The following is a 24,135-nucleotide window of genomic DNA, read 5'->3' on the forward strand; positions in this document are numbered from 1 at the left end:
AAGGTTGAGTCAGTTTAGTTCATTCAATTCTGGTTTTAATCTATAGTGGAAAGTAACAAGTACAAAAGTAAAAGTACTGTACTTTAGATATCTAAACTTGACTTGAGTCATTTGTACAGTGGATAGTTTTTACTTTTACTTCATCTGAGCACAGGTATTTGTACTTTCTACTCTTAACCTTTTGAACTGGACTGAAAAGTAGAAGGTACTTTTCACACACTTTGGGAGTATATCTAGTACATTCATGGTGACTTTCTGCCTAAAGGTTTGAGTTCAAGCCCCAGCTCTGTGAAAACAAAAAAATATATATTCAAATCACATGAAAAGAATAAACTGATTTTAATCGCTACCAAAAACATTGATATTTTCATTATTGATATTATTCCCAAAACCTGCATGAAATACCTTTTACTTTTAAACTGTATTTATTTTTTCAAGAGTATCACTATTTACGTTCCAAAACTATAACAAAACTTATTAAAACTATTATATATATATGTATGTATTAGAGAAAGGGACATTCGGCAAATGGTCGAGGGGTGAAAATGGTGTCACATACATGTCACGTGCTCATATGGTGCAGTCATTTCAGTGTCTCACCTCACTGTACACAGACCTGGATACTCTGGATACTGGGGTAATCCTCCAGCTTGGTACTCCTGACCAAGACGCTGGCTCCAGCGCTGGAGAAGGGTCCTCGGGGGCCCGCTGCACTGCGGTGATAGCTCAGCTGAAATGATGGTCAAATGCAGCTATAAAAATGCATATACAGCAGACACTGAGCGGTGCGGGCCGGCGTGTGCGTTTCCCCGTCACACTCTGCAGTTTGTTCAGGAGAATGAGCTGCAGCCTGAGCACGACCGGACGCACAGCTGAGCGAGGAGTCTGTGTCTGAGGTTAATATTCTGCTAATTCAAGGACCTCGATTGGTGTTGACAGACGTTCACCAGTGGAGCAGGGCTTATCTGGACTATCAAACACATAAGAGTTTAGAACCATTCAGCTGCTCACTTTGGTCTTTCACCCGACAGTTTTTTGGCGGACAACGATCGGGAAAATACAGTATATGTACATCCCAATGGAGGCCACAATATCACACAATATCTATCTAATCTACTCAGTTTTTATTGATTAACCAAAGAACCTCAAAATGTACAACATACAATCTAATCAGTTCGCACTATTTAGAAGACAAATATTATGTAGCGAGTGTTTGCCTTCTAACCAGGGGGTTGCCGGTACGATGCACTGGGGCATTCTGTTATTAGCCTCATTTTGACTGCTTCTTTAAGAGCGCCCTGTGCTTCCATGCTCATGCTGGGCCTGGCTCACAGGCGTCTGCCACGATGCCACCTAAACATTACACATGTGTTTTGAATAAATAAAATGAAATTGTCTGAATTATACTTTTTAATCCTGAAGCCAAAAAGAGGTTTAGTAATAGTAACTTTGTGTCATTGTGAGGCGAGGCTAAAGTAAGATTAAACAAAGACACAACTTCCAGTGTGTCATCTTTTTCTACATTTATTTCACTTTTCGGTGTCTCCAGATTGTGCTTTAACGTCTCTTTATCCAAAGCCTATGCAGTGTGCTAGCTTTATTTTGCAAAGCATGTGAGCTCAACATGGAAGTTAGCATCAGTGTAAAATAGAGATTACAACAAGGTCAAGTTAGCGTTTGGTGAGAAATGATTATATTCTCTTTCTCTTTTCATTTGAGTTTCTTATCCAATAATCTGGCTCTACAGTGTTCTGGGAGCCTAAAGCGAGTCAGACCGCTGGGGAAGCTAGATTCTCAGGGTCCGCTTAAATGAGCCGGTGCAGTTCTCAAGACAGTGGAAACACTTCCCAATCAGCTCCAAAGTGAACCATTGGAAACATGCCTCGATGCCGTTATTGTGTCCTTGATCCAGACCCTGATTCCCCCTGAACATTGTACTCAGTTTAAACCCTGCGAAATGAGAACAGAACATGCAGGCGGTTTTTATTTTTAAATACCCCAAATGAGAGGAAAAGGAAAGCTCAGCAAATGTATGATGCACCGTCTTCGGCGTCCCCCCGTCTGCTCATCTGAAACAGGAAGTGGTCACAATCAAACCCAACACATTCAGAAAAAACAAGAACGGAAACACCAACTTATCACATTACAACCAGTGTTTAATTGTATCTCACAAGGCAATAAATGTACAGCAAACTAGCACTATCGTCGTCATACACGGTGATGGCCAGACCTGCCCGACACAAACGGTACCGGCAACACAAACGGTACCGGCAACACAAACGGTACCGGCAGCCTCAGGGTACCAGCGAGCCTCCGGACGCCATGCACTACTACTGACCAGGAGCTGAGAAACACTCACGTACTCACTAAAAGCTCTGGCTCGATTCGTCTCCACATGATACCGTCACGTAAAACAGGAAAACACGCACACTTTAGATAAGGAGGGTGGCAACAATGTTATCAACAATGCAATACCATATGGGGCTGTGGCTGCGGCAGAACTAAACGTGGATTTGTACCGAGAGTTGTGCTAAGGCTTGTGTGTGATGTGTGCAAATCCCAGCTACAGTCGTGCTCATGGCGTGAGTTGTGCGAACGTGTTTAGATGAGGCGGAACTGAGGGTTGTTACCAGCAAAAACAAACATGACAGGAAATAATGGTGGCAGGAGATGGATGGAAGAGGTTTTGAGGCTGCTGAGTGACAAGGTGTTTGATATTTTCATAAAGCGAAGCAAATGTTTAAGTGTGGAAAAGACAGCTTTGGGAACCTCTGAGGCGAGTCTCTAAAATAAGCCAATAATGACTGAACATGACGATACTGAAATCAATCCACAGATTCTGAATTTGTTTGAGAGCTGAGACACTGCAGTGGGAAAAAATGTACATTTAGAGATCGCAATTTCAAAATATTGTACACACTTTTAACCATGTCATGTTTTCATCTATGAATAAGGCATTTTGTGTAACAATAGTCAAAAATGCACATATTTGGGATGTATACATCTGAAACGTGGATAGTTTATATTTCTTGTTTCATTTTGTTCCTAAATTAGATACAAAATAACAGCGGTTTGGGATTTCTTATTTAGTATTTGAACCAGAGCTACTGAAAATTGGCGTGAACATTTTGGTGTTAAAATTTTAATAAATCTGGCTTAGAATTTGATCAAAACGTTTGGTAAGATCTGTCAAAATCTTGTTAGGTCCAAGATCATAAAGCTTGGTGAGTTTAGGTGCTACTTTTTCTTTGTCTCTACAAGAAGTTACAAGGTCCCATATAAATCTATGGATACAAGTGGATTAAATTAAATATTAAACTTCTTTAGGTGCAGATTGGATAATGTTTATATGCCAAAAGAGTAGAAAATAAGTTTGCCTGTGGCATTTCCCCTTAAGACTGAAGAGTGACTGATCCACACTGTTACAGAGCCAGTATTTTTACATGTAATAAAGTAAATTATGTTTTAACACAGTACAATATATATTGTGAAAGCATCTATTTGGGGGGAAATGTACTTTATCTGCCTCTAATTATTGAGAGTTTTATTCTGCGCGAAGTGGTTAGCATGCTAATGTTTGTTAGCTTGACTGTGACAAAACTCGCTCTGGGCTCATCTCAGTGAATATTCCCTGTGAACGCATTAGTGAGCGACACATGTGGACGGCTGAAAGTTTAAAATGAACCAGTCGGCTTTTCTCATTTTAAGGCAGTAAAAATATCCGGTGCCTTTAAGTCGTTTGACAAGATCTTACTGCATTTTGAAGACAAGTTTAGTGAGACAAGATTCTTCCTTCTTTTTATGTAACAGCTGAACTGTAGCTTCCAACAAACCAAAATCCACACAAGGCAATATACAAGGCTGGGTGATGTAATACATGTCACTTGTATACAACTGTTTTACAAATGTTTACATGCATGCACACATCCTAACACATGCATACTAATAAAAACATACAGTTTAAGAGCCACACATCGATCTAAATACAGATGCAGATAGTTCTCCTACAACCCCAGCCCCATATTAACAATAAGAACATCAACATCAACAAGAACAGTAACAGTATTAAAGCTTTTCATGACCATATCAACATTCAGTGTATTGGAAAATACAATCCCAATAGACTCTGTATAAAAAAGAAGCTTTCAAGTCAGTATGGAACAGATAACAGTTCGTCTTTTGGGGTCCGGTGGATGAGAAGAGTGGGTGTGCTTCCATAGATCTCAGACGGGGGGGTCAAAGGGGGGTCGGGGGGGGCTGCAGGGCTCAGGGGTTACAGCAGTGACACATCAGTCTATGTGGCGTAGCGCTTGGTCCACTGTTTGGCTATCCTGTCGTGCTCCGCTCTGTTGGTCAGGTACTGTGTGGCGATGCTCCCGACCAGAGGGTCAGCTGTGGACACAAAGAGACACAGATGAGAACATGTCTCAAGAAAAAGAGTATCATATATAATGAACAAACACAACAATGATATTACAATACTTTGATATGTGCATGTTGGGATAGATCAGTGGCTCATTGTGGGCAGCAGGCGTCAGCTGTTTGCCCACAGCGCTGCACCTGCTGTTCCCACACACACATTAACATAATAGGCTCCACTAACTAACAAAATATGTAAACCTGGCTATTAACAATGTTTGGTGAAATCATTCTAATGTTACATCACTTCAAACTTTTCTGGTCATATGGCTGTTTTTTCCATCTGAAAAACCAATGTCATGCTGGAGGAACACAGTGCTCCCAGTTGGACTTTGCAGCAGAAGGTGGACGCAGATGCCAAACACTGGTAAATTGGCTTGTGCTTTGGCATGAACCAGATTTATTAGTTAGTCAGAAAAATACACTTTTTTGGGTTGTTTTGTGCCATTGTGCAATTGCGCTTCTGATACTTAACTCTGATCACTAAAGGTCAGTAAACAAACCATTTTATGACACTATTATTTATTTTTGATATAGTGGAATACTAAACTGGTTTGAGTCACATGTAAATTAGTAACTTCATTCGGAGGACTCTGGAGTCAGTCCCCAGTATTTCGTCTTGTAGCCATTAGCAATAGCCCGGAAAAACTCGTTATGAATAATCCAGAGGGCTTGGGCTGGCACCACGTTTAGGTCTTATTAAATGTAACTGTTAATAATAATAATTAGCATGTAAAACTGGCATTTGAGCTAAAGGTTAACCAACTTTACTTTAAATTGAGATTTGTGTGCTTCTGGTACTGACTGTAGTGACACATAAATATCATGTCATATACTCGATGGAGCCCATGTCTTGGTGTACGTCTCCATTAGAAAGTCTTGCCTCAAAATTAGCCTTTCCTCACCACGTCTAACATCTTTTGATCATTACGTCTCATCACATCCAGCCTGGCTAGCGTTTCCTTTCACCGCTGAGATGAAATGAGCTCATTCCTTTTAACACCAAAACACACTTGATCGACAACCTCCTCCTTCCTTTTCTACCCACACACTATTGCTTCCTCTTTCCGCGTCTTGCCTCATCAAAAATCTTAAGTTTCTTTTTTTAAAGCCAGCCCTCTAGCCCTTTTGGAAAACCCTAAAAATATCCATCCATCTCTCCTCCTCCTCCCACTGACTCTCAGGCTGAGACCGTTGGCACGTATCTCATTAAAGCGTGGGGGAATGACAGATAATCAGCCCTCCTAGGATCGCCGTCTCCTTCCCTCCAAATACTGATCTACCAGAGGCATCCTGGGAGTTTTTTTTCCCTTTTCGGGACAAGTTAAAAAACTCTTGTTCTGCTCTAGTCCTCCTCTAGTCCTGGTCCTGGTCTAGTCCTGCTCTAGTCCTGGTCTGGTCCTGGTTCTGCTCCAGTCCTGGTCTGGTTCTGCTCTAGTCCTGCTCCAGTCCTGCTCCAGTCCTGGTCTGGTCCTGCTCTGGTCCTGGTCTGGTCCTGGTTCTGCTCCAGTCCTGGTCTGGTTCTGCTCTAGTCCTGCTCCAGTCCTGGTCTTGTCCTGCTCTGGTCCAGCTTCGGCTCTGGTCCTGGTCTGATCCTGCACTGGTCCCGCTCTGGTCCCGCTCTGGTCCTGCTCTGGTCCTGCTCTGGTTCAGCTTCGGCTCTGGTCCCGCTCTGGTCTTTCTCTGGTCCTGCTCTAGTCCTGCTCTGGTCCTGCTCTGGTCCTGCTCTGGTCCTGCTCTGGTCCTGCTCTGGTCCTGCTCTGGTCCTGCTCTAGTCCTGCTTCTGCTCTAGTTCTGCTCTTGTCCTGCTCTGGTCCTGCTTCTGCTCTGGTCCTGCTCTAGTCCTGCTCTGGTCCTGCTCTAGTCCTGCTTCTGCTCTAGTCCTGCTTCTGCTCTAGTCCTGCTCTGGTCCTGCTTCTGCTCTAGTCCTGCTTCTGCTCTAGTCCTGCTTCTGCTCTAGTCCTGCTTCTGCTCTAGTCCTGCTCTGGTCCTGCTTCTACTCTAGTCCTGCTTCTGCTCTAGTCCTGCTCTGGTCCTGCTTCTGCTCTAGTCCTGCTTCTGCTCTAGTCCTGCTTCTGCTCTAGTCCTGCTTCTGCTCTAGTCCTGCTTCTGCTCTTGTCCTGCTCTGGTCCTGCTTCTGCTCTAGTCCTGCTCTGGTCCTGCTCTGGTCCTGCTTCTGCTCTAGTCCTGCTCTAGTCCTGCTTCTGCTCTAGTCCTGCTCTGGTCCTGCTCTGGTCCTGCTTCTGCTCTAGTCCTGCTCTAGTCCTGCTTCTGCTCTAGTCCTGCTCTGGTCCTGCTCTGGTCCTGCTTCTGCTCTAGTCCTGCTCTAGTCCTGCTTCTGCTCTAGTCCTGCTCTGGTCCTGCTTCTACTCTAGTCCTGCTTCTGCTCTAGTCCTGCTCTAGTCCTGCTTCTGCTCTGGTCCTGCTTCTGCTCTAGTCCTGCTCTGGTCCTGCTTCTGCTCTAGTCCTGCTTCTGCTCTGGTCCTGCTCTTTACCGTACACTTCTCTTCTACCGTCAACGCGCTTTACATCAAGGAAGACACTGGGGGCGATTCGGGGCACGTGTCTTGCCCAAGGACACAATAACAGTATTCACCTGAGGCTGTTGCGATCGCACAACATGTGAGCTACATGTCATCACTTCTTCTTTCCTTTGTGTGTCTCTCCCTCAGTGGACAACCCAAAAGTCATCTTGAATTTTTTATGAGCTGCCGCGGGGATTCCTGCTGTCAGAGGGATATGGAGTTCTGTGCATGGTGAGACGGCCAACTAAAGATTTTCTATTCCTTTTCCTTTTTTAAGAGATGGGGCGGCAGCGGTATCAGTTTGTCAAGCATGTAATCACCGCTGCCTCAATCTGCCTCAAAGCGCTGGTGAGAAGTGGGATGGGATTGATGACAGAAGATTGAGGAAAGCAGTTTATGGTGTTTGGAGGTTGATAGTGTGCCTGTAAGACATATATCAGGGGCAAATTTGTATAAACGTTTCTGAACCAATAATGAAGGTAAACAAGATCATGAAGCTCACTAACCCTGCATTTATTTAAAAAAAAAATGACACCAAAATGGCCATTTACAGTATTGATGGGTTTCAGGCTAAGGCGTCCTTCTTGTTTTGAAGGAAGCTGTTCCCCATTCAAAAGATATAATATGTTGATTTGAACTATTAGTATAACAAAGAAGGGCCGTTGCCATGTCCTTCAAATCAGGAAGGAATTCTTATGCCTGAAACCCATGAATAGTTACTAAACCCTTTGAACGTGCAAAGCTGAGCAACTGTTGAAAAGATTGTTTTTGTAATAAAATATCACTTTGAGTCGCAAAACTCACAATAAGAGACCAGGGCCAGCCCAAGCCTTCAGGGGGCCCTAAGCGAAAACATTTTTGGGGGCCCCTCACCACGTCATCAGAATCAGTTTTATTGCCATTGTCAGTAAACAATTCACATATGGGAACTTTCTTCAACGCAAACAAAGCACCAAAACTCCAGGGCATCTGTTTGCCAGTTAGTTTATTCTCAGCACCTCACAAGCTCAAATATTGATAACTTAAATCCCACAATGCAACTTGGTATTCCGCTGACATCACCTCTACTCCCTGTACAAATAACACACGTCCCAGATATGTTTTTGGGCGTATTTGTGGGCATTAAGGGTCGACAGCCACATTAGCAGTTTAAATTAATGAACAGGGGGGTCTGGGGGGTCTCCCCCAGAAATTTTCAGACCTTTTTTGGGTCTTCTGCTGCATTTTAATGTGGTCCAGCCGGCTAAAGTAAGAGTAAAATGTTGAGGTTGTAATGCTATAAAATGATGATGTGATGAAACTGTGCCAGGTGAAAATGACTAAAGCCAGTTAGTAATACATTAGTGTACTTAATTACTCAATACAATATTGGCTATGAAAAATAATTATGGTCAAATTGATTCATTTTAATAGTAATAGTTGTCCTTACTAATTTATCTTTTACAGCTCCCAACTGTTCCTTCTTGCCAAAGTGACAAAACAAGTTATATTAAATTAAACAAATGGCATAAGCATTGCTTGATTAACAATTAACACTGATAAAACAGTGCAAACATGTTATTCCCAGAGAATGAACAGAACTAGAAGTGAAGGTCCAAACCTAGCTATAGTGAAGAGACTGCGTTTCTGCAACTTTGCCACTTTTGTATAAAAATATATAGTATTATTCTTTAACAGACATAATCATAATATGTCTGGTTATTTTTCACTATCTATTATAATTTATAACAAATAGTCTAATGATGCTTTTTAAATAAATTGAAATGTTTTATTGCTCTATTAAAAGTGAATTACAATATAAATGTTTGTTCTGATTAGAACATCACACACTGGACTCCTGCATGAAACAATGCTGCGATGTGATTGGCTGATGGACCTGACGTGCATAAACCTTTACGTTCCTCTCATTCCACGTTAAGAAGTCAAAGTAAAACAGACATCACGAGTCACGATTGATCTCACATGAGGACTACGAAAAGTCTGAGGAATAAAGTCAGGCGGTAATGCAACAATTGGATGCCAACCGCCATAAAACAACAACAACAACAACAACATGGTGATGTGAGAGAGAGGGACGCAAACTCAAACCAGCTCATCTTTGACTGAGGCTGCACAGGGGCCCGGGACAGGGGCCCGGGACAGGGGCCGCACACTGTTCGCTCTAAAGTCTCACGTCAGAGGTTCTGGACGAGACGGCGCTCGTCCGGACCGGATCTCCGCCTCTTAGTGACCGGGCCATAGACGCCTCTCACCGGCCTCACCTGCAGCTCACACTACCGGGCTGGTGTAAATGTTAAGCTTATTATCTTTCATTCACACATATTATTATGCGCGGTGCAGAGCTCTCGTCGCCTCCAGCCTGATCGAACTAACGTGACAGAATCGTGTTGTTTCAAACAGCAGCATTAACCGTCTCTTTGTAAGAGAAGTTCAATACCTGGAGAGTGTTGTTGAGTTTGCAGTTTCTTTACATCGTCAAGAAGTTTCTTCTTTCGTTTTTCGGCATCGGGGGGATATATTCCTCTGGACATGAGGACCACGCAGGGACCACGTTCTGTTGTGTTTATGTTTTGCTCTTCTGCTCGCGCACAATGAAGTTGCCCAATCAGCGCAGGTCTGGTGTCTTGGTTGCATATTTAACATGGGTCTCCCGACCCATGTTAAATATGCTGACACAGTCTCTTCATTTAAGTCCAGGCTTAAAACGTTCCTCTTCGAAATCGCTTATGGTCAGACTAGTTAGGAACAGAAACATAAACCCACAGCTTTAGCTACGCTGCCCTAGGAGTAACTGTGCTGGGGGAAGTATGGCAGCTTGAGCACTATCCTCTTCTTCTTCTGACTACTTATGCTATCAAACAATATTTATTTTTTGATTCCACTTGCAAATTGTTTACCGCCTTCTTTTCTTTCTCTCACTCCTGAGGACCTGTGGACCCAGATGCCCCTCCCCTGGTGAAGTGGTCCCTGCCCTGTGTGGACGGTCCCTCATCTGCCTGAGGAGTGGGTCCAGCTCGCCCCCGACGGTCCCTCATCTGCCTGAAGAGTGGGCCCAGCTCGCCTCCGACGGTCCCTCATCTGCCTGAAGAGTGGGTCCAGCTCGCCTCCGACGGTCCCTCATCTGCCTGAAGAGTGGGTCCAGTTCGCCTCAGTCGGTCCCTCATCTGAAGAGTGGGTCCAGCTCGCCTCCGACGGTCCCTCATCTGCCTGAAGAGTGGGTCCAGTTCGCCTCAGTCGGTCCCTCATCTGAAGAGTGGGTCCAGTTCGCCTCAGTCGGTCCCTCATCTGCCTGAAGAGTGGGTCCAGCTCCAGTCTCCTCGTGTCCGTCTGTGAGAGTCGGATCTCTCCTTCACTGGAACTCCTCCAGGTTTCTACGCTTTTTTCCCAAAGAGGTTTTTTTTGTAGTTTTTCCTGGCCGAGAAGGAGAGTCTAAGGACAGAGGACCCTGGGACATCGTCCCTCGCCACCACAGACATTGTCTGACTCCATCGCCACAACAGACATTGTTGATTCATTTCTCCCTGTGGCCCTCAGAGGCAACTGTTGTTGTGATTTTGGGCCTTACAAAAATAAATTGATTTGATTTGATTTGATTACAAATAAATGCGGTTTGTGCGTTATATGTTACCGCTGTGTGCGCTGCCGCGCCAGCAGCGCTACTACACTAGTGGCGCACGCTGCGCTTGCACTTCGCATAAGACGGGTTGCCAGATTGGGGGCCCTACTAACGCCTCGGGGCCCTACGCGGCTGCTTAGTTCGCTTATAGGCTGGGCCGGCCCTGTAAGAGACAAACACTTCTCATTAAAGAGTTTATCCAGCAGTGAGAAAATAGTACATTAAAATGGAACCTTGAAAAACAATAACAGCTATAATATAATACAATTCAACAAGAAGTGTATCTATAGGACATGTTCATATTCTAGTTTGATGATGTCATAATTTCAGAAGGAGGGCAGTGGCTATTTAGCTCTGTAGGAGATTTGCTGTTTTTGAAAGATATATTAAAATGTATGATCCATGATGTTGAATCTAAAGGATTTGGTCCACAAACCTGTCATATTAATCTCATATTTTAAATCCTTACATCCACCCATCTTCTTCCACTTATCCGGCTGGGGCTGGATCACGGGGGCAGCAGTCTAAGCAGGGACTTAGATCCACAGAGAGACATAGTCCTTCCAGTGTGTCCTGCGTCTTCCCTGGGGCCTCCAGGAGACTCTGGAACAGATGCCCGAGCCACCACAGCTGGCTCCTCTCCTTGCCTTTCGATTGTTCTGTCCAATACGACGAGCGCATCCCTGCAGACGCTGCAGAGGCTGCACCGATGCGCCTGTCAATCTCACGCTCCATCCTTTCCTCACTAGGACGCTTAAACCCACCAATTAAGAACCACGGCCTGGGATTTAGAGGTGTAGATTTTAATCCCAGCTGCTTCAAACTCGGCTGCAAACCGTCCCAGTGCATGTTGCAGGTCCAGGTTTGATGGAGCCGTCAGGACAACATCATCCTCAAAGAGCAGAAATGAGATCCTGGTGGTCCCCAAACCGGACACCCTCCTTTAAACTGACAAGAATCATGTGTTTGGGGTTGAATAACGGCTCAATCTTCTGACACTACTGTATTTCACGTTTGTTTATTTATCCTGACACAGAAGACATTGAACTTTGTGACAGTTGCTGTTTCACGTGGATAGGTCCAGTAATCACAGAGATATGAAGCTTAAACCAGGTCTAAAAATCTGACAGTTAAAAAGCTAATTCCACCATAGAATTCTAACCTGTATTCCAGCTCAATACATACAGTCAGTAACCGAGGGAACACCTGCTAATGGACATCTGTGGGGGAAGCAATCATTTAAATGTAGAGGAGCTGCTCTGACACCCACTGTTCAACTACGACTAAGAGCAAATGCAGACTTTATGACAGGTTTCACCCACACTAGACCACGGGCCCCACTATGACGCAATGCAGACTGTATCTCTTTTATTCATCTAGAACGTTGTGATGTGACACCATCCTATAGGATCTACAAATGCTGCACAGAATCATCTGAAATGGACAGGTTCTAAAACAGGTTAAACAGGAGGCTTTCAAACAGCACCGGGCCTGTCTCCTCACAACAAAGTACTTTATTACAAGAACCAAATTTGGATAGAGGACAAGAAAAACAGGCTCGCTGGCATTTGTTGACAATGAAGTCAGCTCTTGCCGCCTAAAGCTACCAAGTCTTGATACGCAGGGGCCCATTGATGCAGAAATCTGCCTGTAAGCCTGTAAAAACCTCCATCATTGAAACCCTGGAAGGATTAGTGCCGTTTGCTCAGCTCGCCGCTCGGAAAGGATGGGGAAAAACCTCTCCCAGGCTTCTCAGACAGCGTGTGACGAGAAATTGACCCAAAGCGAGGTGAGCGTCAGACAGATCAATATACGAGCCAACAGGGAGCCATGATGACCAATGTCTATAGCCGAGTGATTCTCAATCTGTGGCCATTCTATTTGTGGTACAGGGACAATGCAGAAGATTGTAGCATGTAGCTCGATTTGATTTAACTGCTGATTTAGGAGTAGTAAGTAGTAAGTTAGTCCTGGTTAATCTAAATTTGTCTTGAAGACCTGGTTTAGTACTGTTCATTTCTTGATGTGGTAAAGTGATTATTTGTAGACCTTGTTAAGACCTGGTTTCAGTTCTGGTTAATTTAAGACATGAAAATGCCCATTTCTTCCATGTTAAACGGACAATTCTGTCTTGGTTTAGTCCCACATGTTTTTAAGATCTGTATAGTCCTGTTCTGTAGTTACCGGTTCAGTATTTATTCACCCCTATATTAGTTATTGGTTTATTCCCATTTCATTCCGATTGTTCCACTGGTTTGCTTCTGATTTAAGATAAGTTAAGTATTATGATTAGGGATGAATAATTTGCTCTGTTACGGTATGGCACGCACATGTGTCTGCGGAGTCCAAGCGTGTCAGCACACAAACGTGAAAGGCTGAAGAAGGTTGAATCCACCAAAAAAGCAAAGCAGGACGGTAATGAGGGACTATTTTGGGTTTCCAGGGGGTGGTAAAAGCCAATGGATGTCGTCATAAAGAGACAGCCAAAGCCAGGAGCCAACACTAATGTGATCCAACCTCTTCCAGATCAACATCCATCGCAGTTTGTCCAAGTAAAGATAAAGAAAGTGTCCAATCTTTCATATAAAATGGTCCAGAAAGCGTCCCGTGGCAGGAAGGAGGAGGAAGTGACAGTATAAGTGAAGCGCACGGACGTGTGAGCATCAGCTGGAAAAAGCATGTGTCCTGTGCACTCAGGAGATTAAAACAGTATAAGGAACATTATTTCACTCATTGTGGTGTCAAGAAGACCTGCACCTTTTAATAGATTTAATTAATAATGAACATTAATGGTTTCAATCAACTGACTTCGAAGAGAAATGTTTTAGTTCATTGTGTACGAAAATAATTATTCTTTTTACCTCTGCTAATCCTATCCCTCCAAATTTACAGTAAACAGTATATTTATATTTACAGTACAATTGTACACTACTACAATTTACGAATTACTAAACCTGTAACCTAAAATTCTAAAATACAGTGAATATTTGCAAGTTGAAGCGTTAAAACAATAGTATGAATTAAAAAAAAAATGACTATGGTGAATATTCTCCCCTTATAATAATCTCATTTTCTTACTTGAGACACCAAATCTTTTATAAATGCTGTTCTTGAAGTCATACATTTCCAGTTCAGTCTGCCCACGTTGGTAAAGCCGTTCACAAAGCTCACCATGATCGCCGTGATCACCTCTGATTTACAACGCCAAACCAATTTGATTCCACTGTCAATAAAAATGTTCACCATATCGTTTGTCATCCGATACAAGCCAGAGTGCGCCGTTTGGCTGAGTTATGGTGTTACCGTGGTAATAAAGTCTCCGTGCATGCTGATGAGCGGTGGTTGGGGCGGAGGTTTGTCGAGCGTTTTAGACCGGGGGCAGGTAATTGGATGTCGGAGGCAATGCTCCGCTGCCTGTGTAAACACCATGTGCTAATAAATAAAATATAAGAGCAAATGTTGGTTTTAAAGGCGTGGCAGTGGGAGAGGAGGATGCAGAGGACGCCTGGGCAGTGAATGTCAATATCAGAAGAGTAGATTATAAATGTGGCAATGATTTTGGTTGTAAACCTGTCACAGCACAAGTCAAATTCACATTTTAAGTGTAAGTCAAACTGATGTGTTGAATTTGGGATGCTAATATTGCAGGTTAAAAGGAGATTTCGGGATTGCTATACTAAAATGTAATATTTAGATACTAAGGAATATACTTGATTCTTGATACTGATTTTGATACCACACTAATAATAAAAATGCAATTGATTTATTTATACAGGGGAAAAAACTCAATGAGAGAAACTCTCTTTTTCATGAGTACTCTGTTGAATACAAAACAAACAGTAACAGAATATCTGGAAAAAAATGTCAATAAAACAATCAATAAAACATAACAAAACTAATGTATAAAACCACACTTGAAGGCATTAAAAGGCATAAGATGATCTAATCTAACTAGTCTCTGTGTTTTGTTCCACTAATAAGAGGCAAAGTTCCTGAAATCCTTTTCCTGATTGAGTGTTGACACGGTGTAATATGAATCGGTGAATACTTGATCTGATAATCAAGGCAAACTGCCAATGAGAGCTTGATAAACAAACACAAGGCAGAGCTGTTCTCTTCTTACATCAATGACTGTCATCAAGTCACAGCGCTGTCATTCTCAACACAGAATAATAGTTTCATTATTAATCATTGTGGTCTTATTCTGGTTTTGATTAATTTTTTTTAAATGAAAAAACGTTGATGTGAAATGAGTATCTAGTTTTGATACGAGTTTTAGTATTGATTAGAATCTGATTTCTGATACTTTTGACAACCCAAGATGGGAAAAGTATTTATTACAGAGACCTTCTGCAAAATAATGTAAAACAATGAGTGATACAACGTTGTTTTTGTGAAAGAAAAAGCTACATTAAAGGTTTTGTTTTGCCCCAGCACAGATATATTTGAAAAGCAGCTATTTGGATGAAAATGAGAGCGCTGTGTGCTGTCTGTATCCAATTATAGAGCATTTTATTATCTGAAAAGCAGGAAGCGCTGTTAGCATGCTAGTTGTTGTTTGCTTCAAAGTTAAGGTAAAACTCTGCTCTGAGCTCTGAAAGTTGTGTAAAGCGCTTATAAAGTCATTGTGGTGAATAATTAGGGTGCTCAGAATGTATTAGGCGAGTCTGCAATGAATTTAAACTGCTCCAAACTGTTTACAGCGACCGTTTTCACATTCTTAACACAGAAAAATACAGCCCCTTTAACTACAAAACAAACAAACAAGAGAATTTAATTGTTTCATCCAATTTATATTAAAATTCCAACATGACGTATGCCAAATGGTGACATAATTAGTTCTTCTTTAACACACAAAAAAATAATGAATGTAACGGTCTACATTTCAAATCCACTCTGTGTACAAATACTGGGCAACAACACTATTTACCTAAAAGGCTTATTTTGCACAAATGACTTTCCACAGATGTGAAAAACTGCACCATGAAGCAAGTAAACAAGGATGACATTAAATCCCTTTTTAAAAAACCCATTTCAAAACAAAATTGATATTCCCCATGTCACCTTTACTGACTTAATCCTTTGTGCAAACAGGTCAATATCAGGAAAAAGATGTTATTTTGCTGAGCCAGATTAGCGAACCAGAATCCTGGTGTAAAGAAAGAAGGAACCAGACAGCCCGACCCGCATCAAAGAACGTGCTTGTCCATCACAGCTCTTTTGTGTCTGAGGCATCAGTTCATTTCATCTCGGCGACGTGTGAAAATGTTATACCGCTGTGGGGACGTTCGGAGTGAAGGGGCCGAGGGGGAGGCGGGGGGGAAGGGGAGGAGGACGCCGGGGCCATCTCATTTTGCAGAGAAAGAGGAGGTGAATCTTTATCAAAGGAGCCATCCCCGCCGAGAGCGCGCGGGAGGCTATCAGCGCGGGTCTGCCACAATCAACCTTTCACGCCATTCACCACTCAAATCGCCTGTCCTTTCTCCACATGCGGGGAAACGGGCGAGCAGATGTGAGACTTTTATTTTGAAGAGCCCATTATTTACAGCCGCCGCTAACTTTGACAGACGTTTGTAACAGACTTGGTGTCACAAGAAATACCAGTACCAAAATACAATACCAGTTTCCCCATTGAGGTTTCGAGGCTATATTAGACATAAAGGACACATATTGTGCATTATTTGTAAAGTAATTCTTCTATAAACATGTTACTATACATTACTTCCTATCAGTCAGGTATTTCCCACTTCAGGAATTGAGTTAGAGTTCCATCTACTGGCTGAAGGGGAGATGAAGAAACCTAGCTTGCCCCTGACAGTGTTTCGTGAGGCTCAGAGGGAGAGGACTTACAAAACAGGATGAATTAAAAGTGTGAATGAAGCTAAATACAACTCCAGGTATGTTTTTGATGAGGGAGACCATGGTTACGAGCTCAAAAAAGTCAATTTAGCCTCATATGTGTCCATTTCTCACCACTTCTGCCGCTGTCTGCTCCCAGAGACTCGGTGTCAGAATGCACCGCCAACCCAAATAACAATAACACCATAAGGATTCACAGTTTCCCCACGGATGTTTTCAGGCTGTATTTGATTGAATTTGTTTTGAAATGTGCCAGTTTTTCATAGTATCAAACGGAGGTCACATAAACAAGATTAATAATGGATTGATTAATTGCTAAAAGACATTATAATGAGATACAGCGCTGCAAACTCAAAACTCTGAGTCATTAACCACAAAATGATGACTATTATTCACATCACAATCGAGTGTGACCTTGGCTGTCGGATTAAATATGACTAAATTAAAATATATTAAATAGCTTAATCAAACTATTTTCTTGCTTTATTCTTCTGCACCAACTTCCACATATTATATGATGCTACAGTTCCATAACAAATTAACAAGAAAGGATTCAAATATGTGCATAAAAAAGTAAGTGGTTATCTCAAAATTGTAAACGTTTACAGTGTTTTCATTGAACCTTTACAGAAAAAGATGATGTACCCTATTTTTACGTTTGTTTGTTTGTTTGTTGTTGTATGTTTGTCTGTTAATTTCTATTGTAAGTGTTTGAAATAAGGTTAATGATGATGAACATGTACGTAGAATTAGACTAAATGGGAAATGTTGATTTTATACTAATTTAACTAAATTTAATTGTTTATTATGTCCTACTTGTCATTTTTTCTTAGTCTTTTGCTCTCTGGTCCTGTTATATGTTCTGTATGTTTTGATTATAAAGAAAAGGTAAAAATGTACACAGTAAAATGGCTAGCATGAATAAATGAATTGTATACAAGAAAAATAATTTTAGTTCTCTTGCTATGTTATTATGTTATGTAGTTTTTAATGATCTAGAATAGAGAGGTAACAAAATCCAAATCTCTTAGTACGATATTACCACGATATACATCTCACAGTATGATATTTATTGAGATATGTTGAGGAGACAGAATTGTACACGTGTTGTTTTGATGTTTTAAAAATGCCTTGAAAGCACGAATAAATATAGCCATTTTACAAATAATAGAGGTATAAAAGTGCTTAAAAATGTAGTCATTACTGCAAATAATTCAATATTATTGTGCGACTTTTGACAATACAATATTGAATATATTTCAATTATTGTTACAACTATAATACTAATGTTTGTACTGATATAATGTTTCTCATCTCCATGGAGAGGCATTTATCAGTCTGGAGGAAGTATTCACGACACATCAAAACTGCACCTTCAACTGCAGTAAGTGTCATTCCCTACAATACTGTATTATAGAGAGTTAATCAAATATGGCTTTTCACCACATAATTCCAAAGATAAAAATACTTACACGTTTCAACAAAGTCTTATTATGGTCAGAACACAAAAGCGAACAAGACCATTTGGGCTGGAGTTATTAATTCCACATATCGTTTTGGGTTTCTTTTCATTTCGAGCACAGTAGAAATATAATCAGGATGATGAACGACCGGCGACTTGTGTGAATAATCTCAACCGCACTCAGATCCTTATCCATTCGCTGCTGCTGTGAATTCAAACTGTTTCATCATTGCCCCCTTTAAAACAACGGCCTTTCTCACCGCTCCAAACCCCGGAAATGTTCACCCACTCACAATATATATACACTAATCAACACTAAAACTACTATTGAAACTTGACTTGAAAAAAACCCACATAAATAGGATAAATGAAACCTGATCCTGAGCTTTATCAGAACTTGTATGCAACCACATGGTAACATAAAGCAGTTCAATTATTTGTACTTGTTTACACTCAAAGATAGTCTTTTATTATAGTAAAGTACTGAATCTTATTGGGCAGGTGCAATGTATTCTTGTGACTTTATCTGTACAAGCACTTTTTGGGAGTTGTGCAATAATGTTATACAGCCTGTGACCTCCTAATCTATTTTATGTTTAAAATATCAGTCTTGACATGGGATTGTTGTATATAAATTGGTATCAAGAATCAAGTATATTCCTTTGTATTGAAATTGAGTTTGAAATGTTGTATTGTCACGTTACACTAGTATAATGACATAAAGCAGGAGACAAGCAGGTGCCAGGCCTTCTACCACAAATGTTACATAATGTACCTTTAAATTGAACTCAAGGCTCTCAAATGTCTGTTTGTAATATCTCAAGCCAGGATCAAAGATGACACAGAGGATTTTGGTGTTGACAGCCCAAAACTGGGTGTGTCTTCATGGGCTGAACAGGATCTGGTCTGTTTTCGTTAATGTGAAGAATGTTCTGGGAGAGCCACTGCTTAATGTCCTCCAGGCAACTGTGGACAGATCTTTCACTCAGAATCACAGGAAGGTAGACCTGAATGTCTTCTGCGTAGGAATGGATTTGAAATGCATGTTGTGTCTGGAGGCGAGTTGACTAAGGGGCAGCATGTACAATGACAACAGAATAGGTCCAAGTATAGAACCCTGGGGGACACCATAGGAGAGAGGAGCAACAGAGGAGGAGATATCACACAGTGTTCCTGAGAAAGTCCTGTTAGTGAGATACTGCATGATGAAAACCATTTGACCACCGCTGGAGACTGCTACCATTGCCTCTCTCTCCAGATGTCCATGAACTGTAAATACACCCTTTCTTTTCTCTTTTTCCTTTGTCGTTTTAGCTCATTGACGCAACTCTCCTTTATCCCGCCTCCACCAGAGCTGCAGAACTATCAGCCTCCTCAGCCTCACCATCTTCTCCCGGGCATTAAACATCCATTACACTCTTCCTGGCAGGATAAAAGCGACTCATTTTAACCATACAAACACACATAAATATAATAATTCCACTAAGCGCCTCATTTGTCAGTGTCTGTTTGAGTCTCTCCAGACAGAAGTAACATTTGTTATTTTGAAAAGCGTAACATTATCTCTCTGCAGTCTTTGTGTGTGTTTGTGTGACTGCCGTTCTCCCCGGCGATGTATTCCTCATGTGCACGGACACACAGAGCCACACTGACACACTCCGCTGGGTAATGTGCAGGCAGAAAGGACACGTCACTCACCTGTCGGGGCTAAAGTAGGCTCAAGGTATGACAGAGCAAAGGCATTTCCACCACTTATTTATGACAGAAGCTTCAAACGCTCACGAGTCTGCTTTATTTATAGGACGTTATTGTTTATCTGTCTGTTTAACATTGAAAGAGCAACCTGGACAATAGTCAGTTAGACGCTTGTTGAGTGACACTGACAATCTTCTAAATGTATACTTACTGGTTTTATTACTGTTATATGATGTTACAGGTGCCTTTCACCATCGGGTTCTTAAAAAACATATTCATTTGTGTCATTATAGTCCAGTCCTAGTGAGAGGGCCGACCAAAGTCACACAGTGGTACAAGTGCAATGGTTCTACTGTGTGTGTGTGTGTGCGTGTGCGTGTGCGTGTGTGTGCGTGTGCGTGTGTGTGTCTCTCTCTCTCACCAGGGTTGCAGTCGGTGAGCAGGGAGCAGATGGACAGCAGGACCTTGGAGATGGTCAGGGCTGGACTCCAGTTGTCCTTCAGGATGTCCAGACAGATCACACCCTGACTGTTGATGTTGCAGTGGTAGATCCTGGTGCGGAACGTCACCTGGAAACAGAAGCACACCATTAGGACAAGGTTTGTCACAGCCGGTGTATTTTGAAGTAATGAGACGAGGGATGGGATGAGACATACAGCAGAGTCGACATGTACAATCATGTATGACAAGTTGTGTTTGTTTTGGTTAACAGCTGATATGAGTCTGTCACCAAAAGATAATGCAGTGAGCGATCTGTCTATGTCTTATACAGTTTAGGACACAGTTCTACAGGTAACACACAAATAACTAGGTCAAAATCTAGATTATTGCATTATTTTTGTGGGAATTTATTTCAGTAATCCTGGAGTTTGTAACAAGATACAGCCCAACACTGATTATGAGGGCAAAATTGTGAATTGAAGCACAATTTTATTTATTTTATTATCATTTTATTTATTTATAATAAATTAAAATCTCAAAATTGTGTCTTGCACTTGTGGAGTCTGGTGTTGTGTCTCAGTTTGTCATCTATAGTAATGACTGTTCCCTTTTAAATGGTTCTGTAGGGCTGAATACATTTATGGATTTAATTGGATTGTAAAAATACACTGTTGTGAATTGCCATGTACTTATGCGCACAATTCCTAATTGGTCAACTCCTCCTGAGGAGGGAGTGGCTAGGAACAGTAAATTGAAGTGGACATAAATGCACAATAACTTTAAAAGGCGACACATTGTTTTTTGTAAACAGCAATTGAAGTCAACAAATTAGGCCAAGTAAGGAAGATAATTAGTTTAATCATATTTTGAATTTTAAATACTACTATACTATAACTAAATTAAAAGTGAAAATTCAATGTGAGACATTTCACAGCAATGACTTAATCATTTAGGACTGAGCGCTAATGGCTTAGTATGCTGCTAAATGTTTTTTTGTTTGTTTTATTATTAACTGTTGAGTTAAATGTATGCATTAAATATATAAAAGGAAATTCCAATAATGATGAAACATTTCCTCTTCCCGACCATGTGGGTAAAACAATACTATGTTGAGAAGTTTTCAGTTGGCAGTAGAAGTGAACTAAGCCTGTCTGCTGCCGTTAGAAAGCAGTCAAGCCTGACCTAGTGCATCATTACGACATGACCTCTGACCCTTGTGATTTCTCAGAGCCACGGTGCTGAGGGGCCTCTCTGCTCGTCTCCTCCTTTGTCCTGCTGTTATTCTCTCATTAACACTGCTCGCTGCCTCCTCCAGACAAACACACCACACTTGACATTTGTATTTTGTGCTGTGTTGAGAACGCATTAGTGTTAGAAGATACATGCAGTACACTGACAGGCCAAGCTTTGTGCTCCTCTCTTTATGTTTTATTCATATATTTACTTATTTATTGTGATTGTTATGGTTTTATGGTTTTGTTTTGTTTTTAATTTACTGGTTTAATTGTTTTAGGACAAGTAAGGTAAATGTAGCCCCCTCTATGTCTTTTATCATTTGTGTCTGTGCAGCACTTTATAAACTGTTGCAATATTTTTTTTTAGTCGTCTGGACACTGTTTTTAGAAAAAACAAGACGTTTCAACTTTCATACAAAAGTCATCCTCAATCTGTGGATCTAGTCTGAAAACTCAGATGTTTATCCTACTGTGAGCTGAGTAAGCCCTGTCCACAGGGCGGGACCTTCTGATAATAGCCTGTCCTGTTTATCTCTTCCTTCACACTGTCTTAAGTCTCAACTGAAACTAATCTTCTTTGTTACCCTAGCAGTCCTGTAAAATGTGCAATACAAATGAAAGTTAACTTATAAAATTTAAATGGACTGTACCCATTTTTCTTATGTAATAAAGTCAAATAGGTTTAGTGCCAGCACAGATATATCATAAAAGCAGCTCTCAGGGTGAAATTGAGACAGCTGTGTTTTATTCTTCAAAAAACAGGAAATACAATGTTAGCATGCTAATGTTTTTTAGATAGCAAAAAGTTGAGAAAGTTGTGTGTCAAGAAATTACACATGAATCAATGCTATTACTTAACAGTCAGAGAACATAATTCAACTTAGAATATTAAACGACACAGAAACGTCAGTCTTTTGTGTGGCTTGCAAGGGAGAGGAAGGCTTAGCCGAGTCAAGATGTTGTAAGCAACCTGAACGACTTTCCAAAATCACTCTCAGCGTTCCTCCCTCTTACAAGTCATTTTATTAAAATCACACATAGAAAAGAAGGCGGGTCACATTTCTCATTGGTCAGCTTCACATCAAGGCACTTGTCTTTTACGACTCTTTGGTATTATCTTTAGAGATAAAAACCTTGGTGAATGTTCTACCCATCTGGTCCCCAGGATGGGAGGAACATTCCTCACGGCTGCTTCTACAACATCTTCACACATGTTATTAGAAAAACATGCCTTTCCCTCCCCCCAGGCTAATGATGCAGATAACTTTTAACACACAAATATAATCATATATTTACATTTTATCACATTGTGAAAAAAAATAGTGAAAAAAAGAAGAAAGAAAGTGAATATAAACTCATTGCGGTGAATAATTAGGAGGCATTAGATAAGTGAACAATAACTTTGGACTTCTGCCATCGGTTTCAAATGAACTCGTTCTGTTTTTTGGACAGTAAAAATCAAGTACAGCACCTTCAAATCCAGACAAGCATAAATTTAAACCAACAACCATCATTTAACACAGGGGTGTCAAACTCATTTGGGCCGCGGGCCGAATTTCGACGCTCAGGCTGGGTCGCGGGCCGAACATAACGTAAAACATAAAACTATTAAAAATATAAGAAATAAATAGCTTTATAGCCTACACTGTTTTGAAGCAATTACTGGATCGATTCAAAAAATTACAAAACGTTTGTTCTCATAAACTGAAATGTATTTAGAAAAACAAGTGTAATTTCACCAATACTGTGCTTCGGTTTATGTGCATTACAACTTCAGAGTTGATCTACACAGAGATAAACATTTGACTTATAACTAAAAAAAACTTTGATGTACTAACTAACATTTCCACGTCTGTGTAGTTATCTGTACACCTGAACTGACACACCACTAAACTTATGCTCAAAAGTGCTTAAAGTGCACTTGGCAGCTCACACAGCAGTGCAGCAGAGCCCCTTGGGGAAGGGGCGGCCACCGGCGGCATTGTGGGACGCGTAGTTTTAGCGATAAAAACGGTTACGGATGTAACTACGGTTCTATGAATTGATTTAATGTTTTTTTTTTTTTTTAAATATAAATTTGAAATGTTCGGCGGGCCAGATTAAAACGTCTGGCGGGCCGGGCCAGAGTTTGACACCTATGATTTAACACAACTGTGTGTTGGCAGTGGCTTAGTGGTTAGAGCATTTGCCCTCAAACCAAAAGTGGGGGTTCAATCCCAGTTACTCTTGTTATGTCCTTGTTGGTGACTAAAGTGAACTGTTCATTGTGGCGAAAAGGGGTGTGGCACTGGTAAAATCTCTCAAACCTTCTGCAATATATCTGCACCCACAATGTACTGACAATACCACCAGATTACAGGCGCTCACACAATTACAAGTACAGAAAACAACTGGTAAACAGTGTCTTTATCAGTAAAAAGCCAAATTAATAAACTCACTATTCACTCAATAATGTTATTATTATCATTGCCCAATGACAGTTTCATTGAGTGATTTTGACAATTATCAGCCCTGTGAGGCAACTGCTGTTACAAAAATAAACTGAATTCAAAACTCCAAAATCTCAAGATAGCTCACTCCATGCTTTATCCTTTCTGCTGTTGTGAATATAAATCTTTAAAAATCCCCAAAACCATCAGTCAACAAACAAACAAACAAACAAACAAACAAACAAACAAACATGTTGGTCGTCCATGACTCTAGCTAGCAGCTTCAATGTGTCAAAACCCAAATTAGCCAGATTTACTTAAGGTCAAAACTTGTAGTATTTATATGAAGCTGGTTGTGTTTCAAACAAACAAACAGACAGATTACGTTGGCCGATTCACCTTGGAACAAAACATTCCCCAAACACTACGCATCGCTTCCAGGTAATTTCAAGCC

At 41.2% G+C, this 24,135-nt stretch overlaps 1 protein-coding gene across 1 annotated transcript in view; it reads right to left on the reverse strand.

Annotated features, from left to right (window-relative positions):
• Positions 1-2,135: 2,135 nt before the first annotated feature.
• The window catches only part of LOC140361624 (ubiquitin-conjugating enzyme E2 E2-like), a 113,546-nt gene continuing 91,546 nt past the window's right edge, over positions 2,136-24,135 (reverse strand). Inside the window, exons 5-6 of the mRNA XM_072447363.1 lie at positions 19,998-20,145; positions 2,136-4,392 (exon numbers count right to left, since the gene is read on the reverse strand). Of these exons, the coding sequence (XP_072303464.1) occupies positions 4,295-4,392; positions 19,998-20,145 (246 nt within the window). The 3' untranslated portion in view covers positions 2,136-4,294. The remainder of the gene's footprint in view (positions 4,393-19,997; positions 20,146-24,135) is intronic.

The sequence above is a fragment of the Eucyclogobius newberryi genome, unplaced genomic scaffold, assembly GCF_026437365.1.
Source record: "Eucyclogobius newberryi isolate DKJ021-1_F unplaced genomic scaffold, fEucNew1.0.hap1 SCAF_16, whole genome shotgun sequence".
In the NCBI taxonomy this organism is placed as follows: domain Eukaryota; kingdom Metazoa; phylum Chordata; class Actinopteri; order Gobiiformes; family Gobiidae; genus Eucyclogobius; species Eucyclogobius newberryi.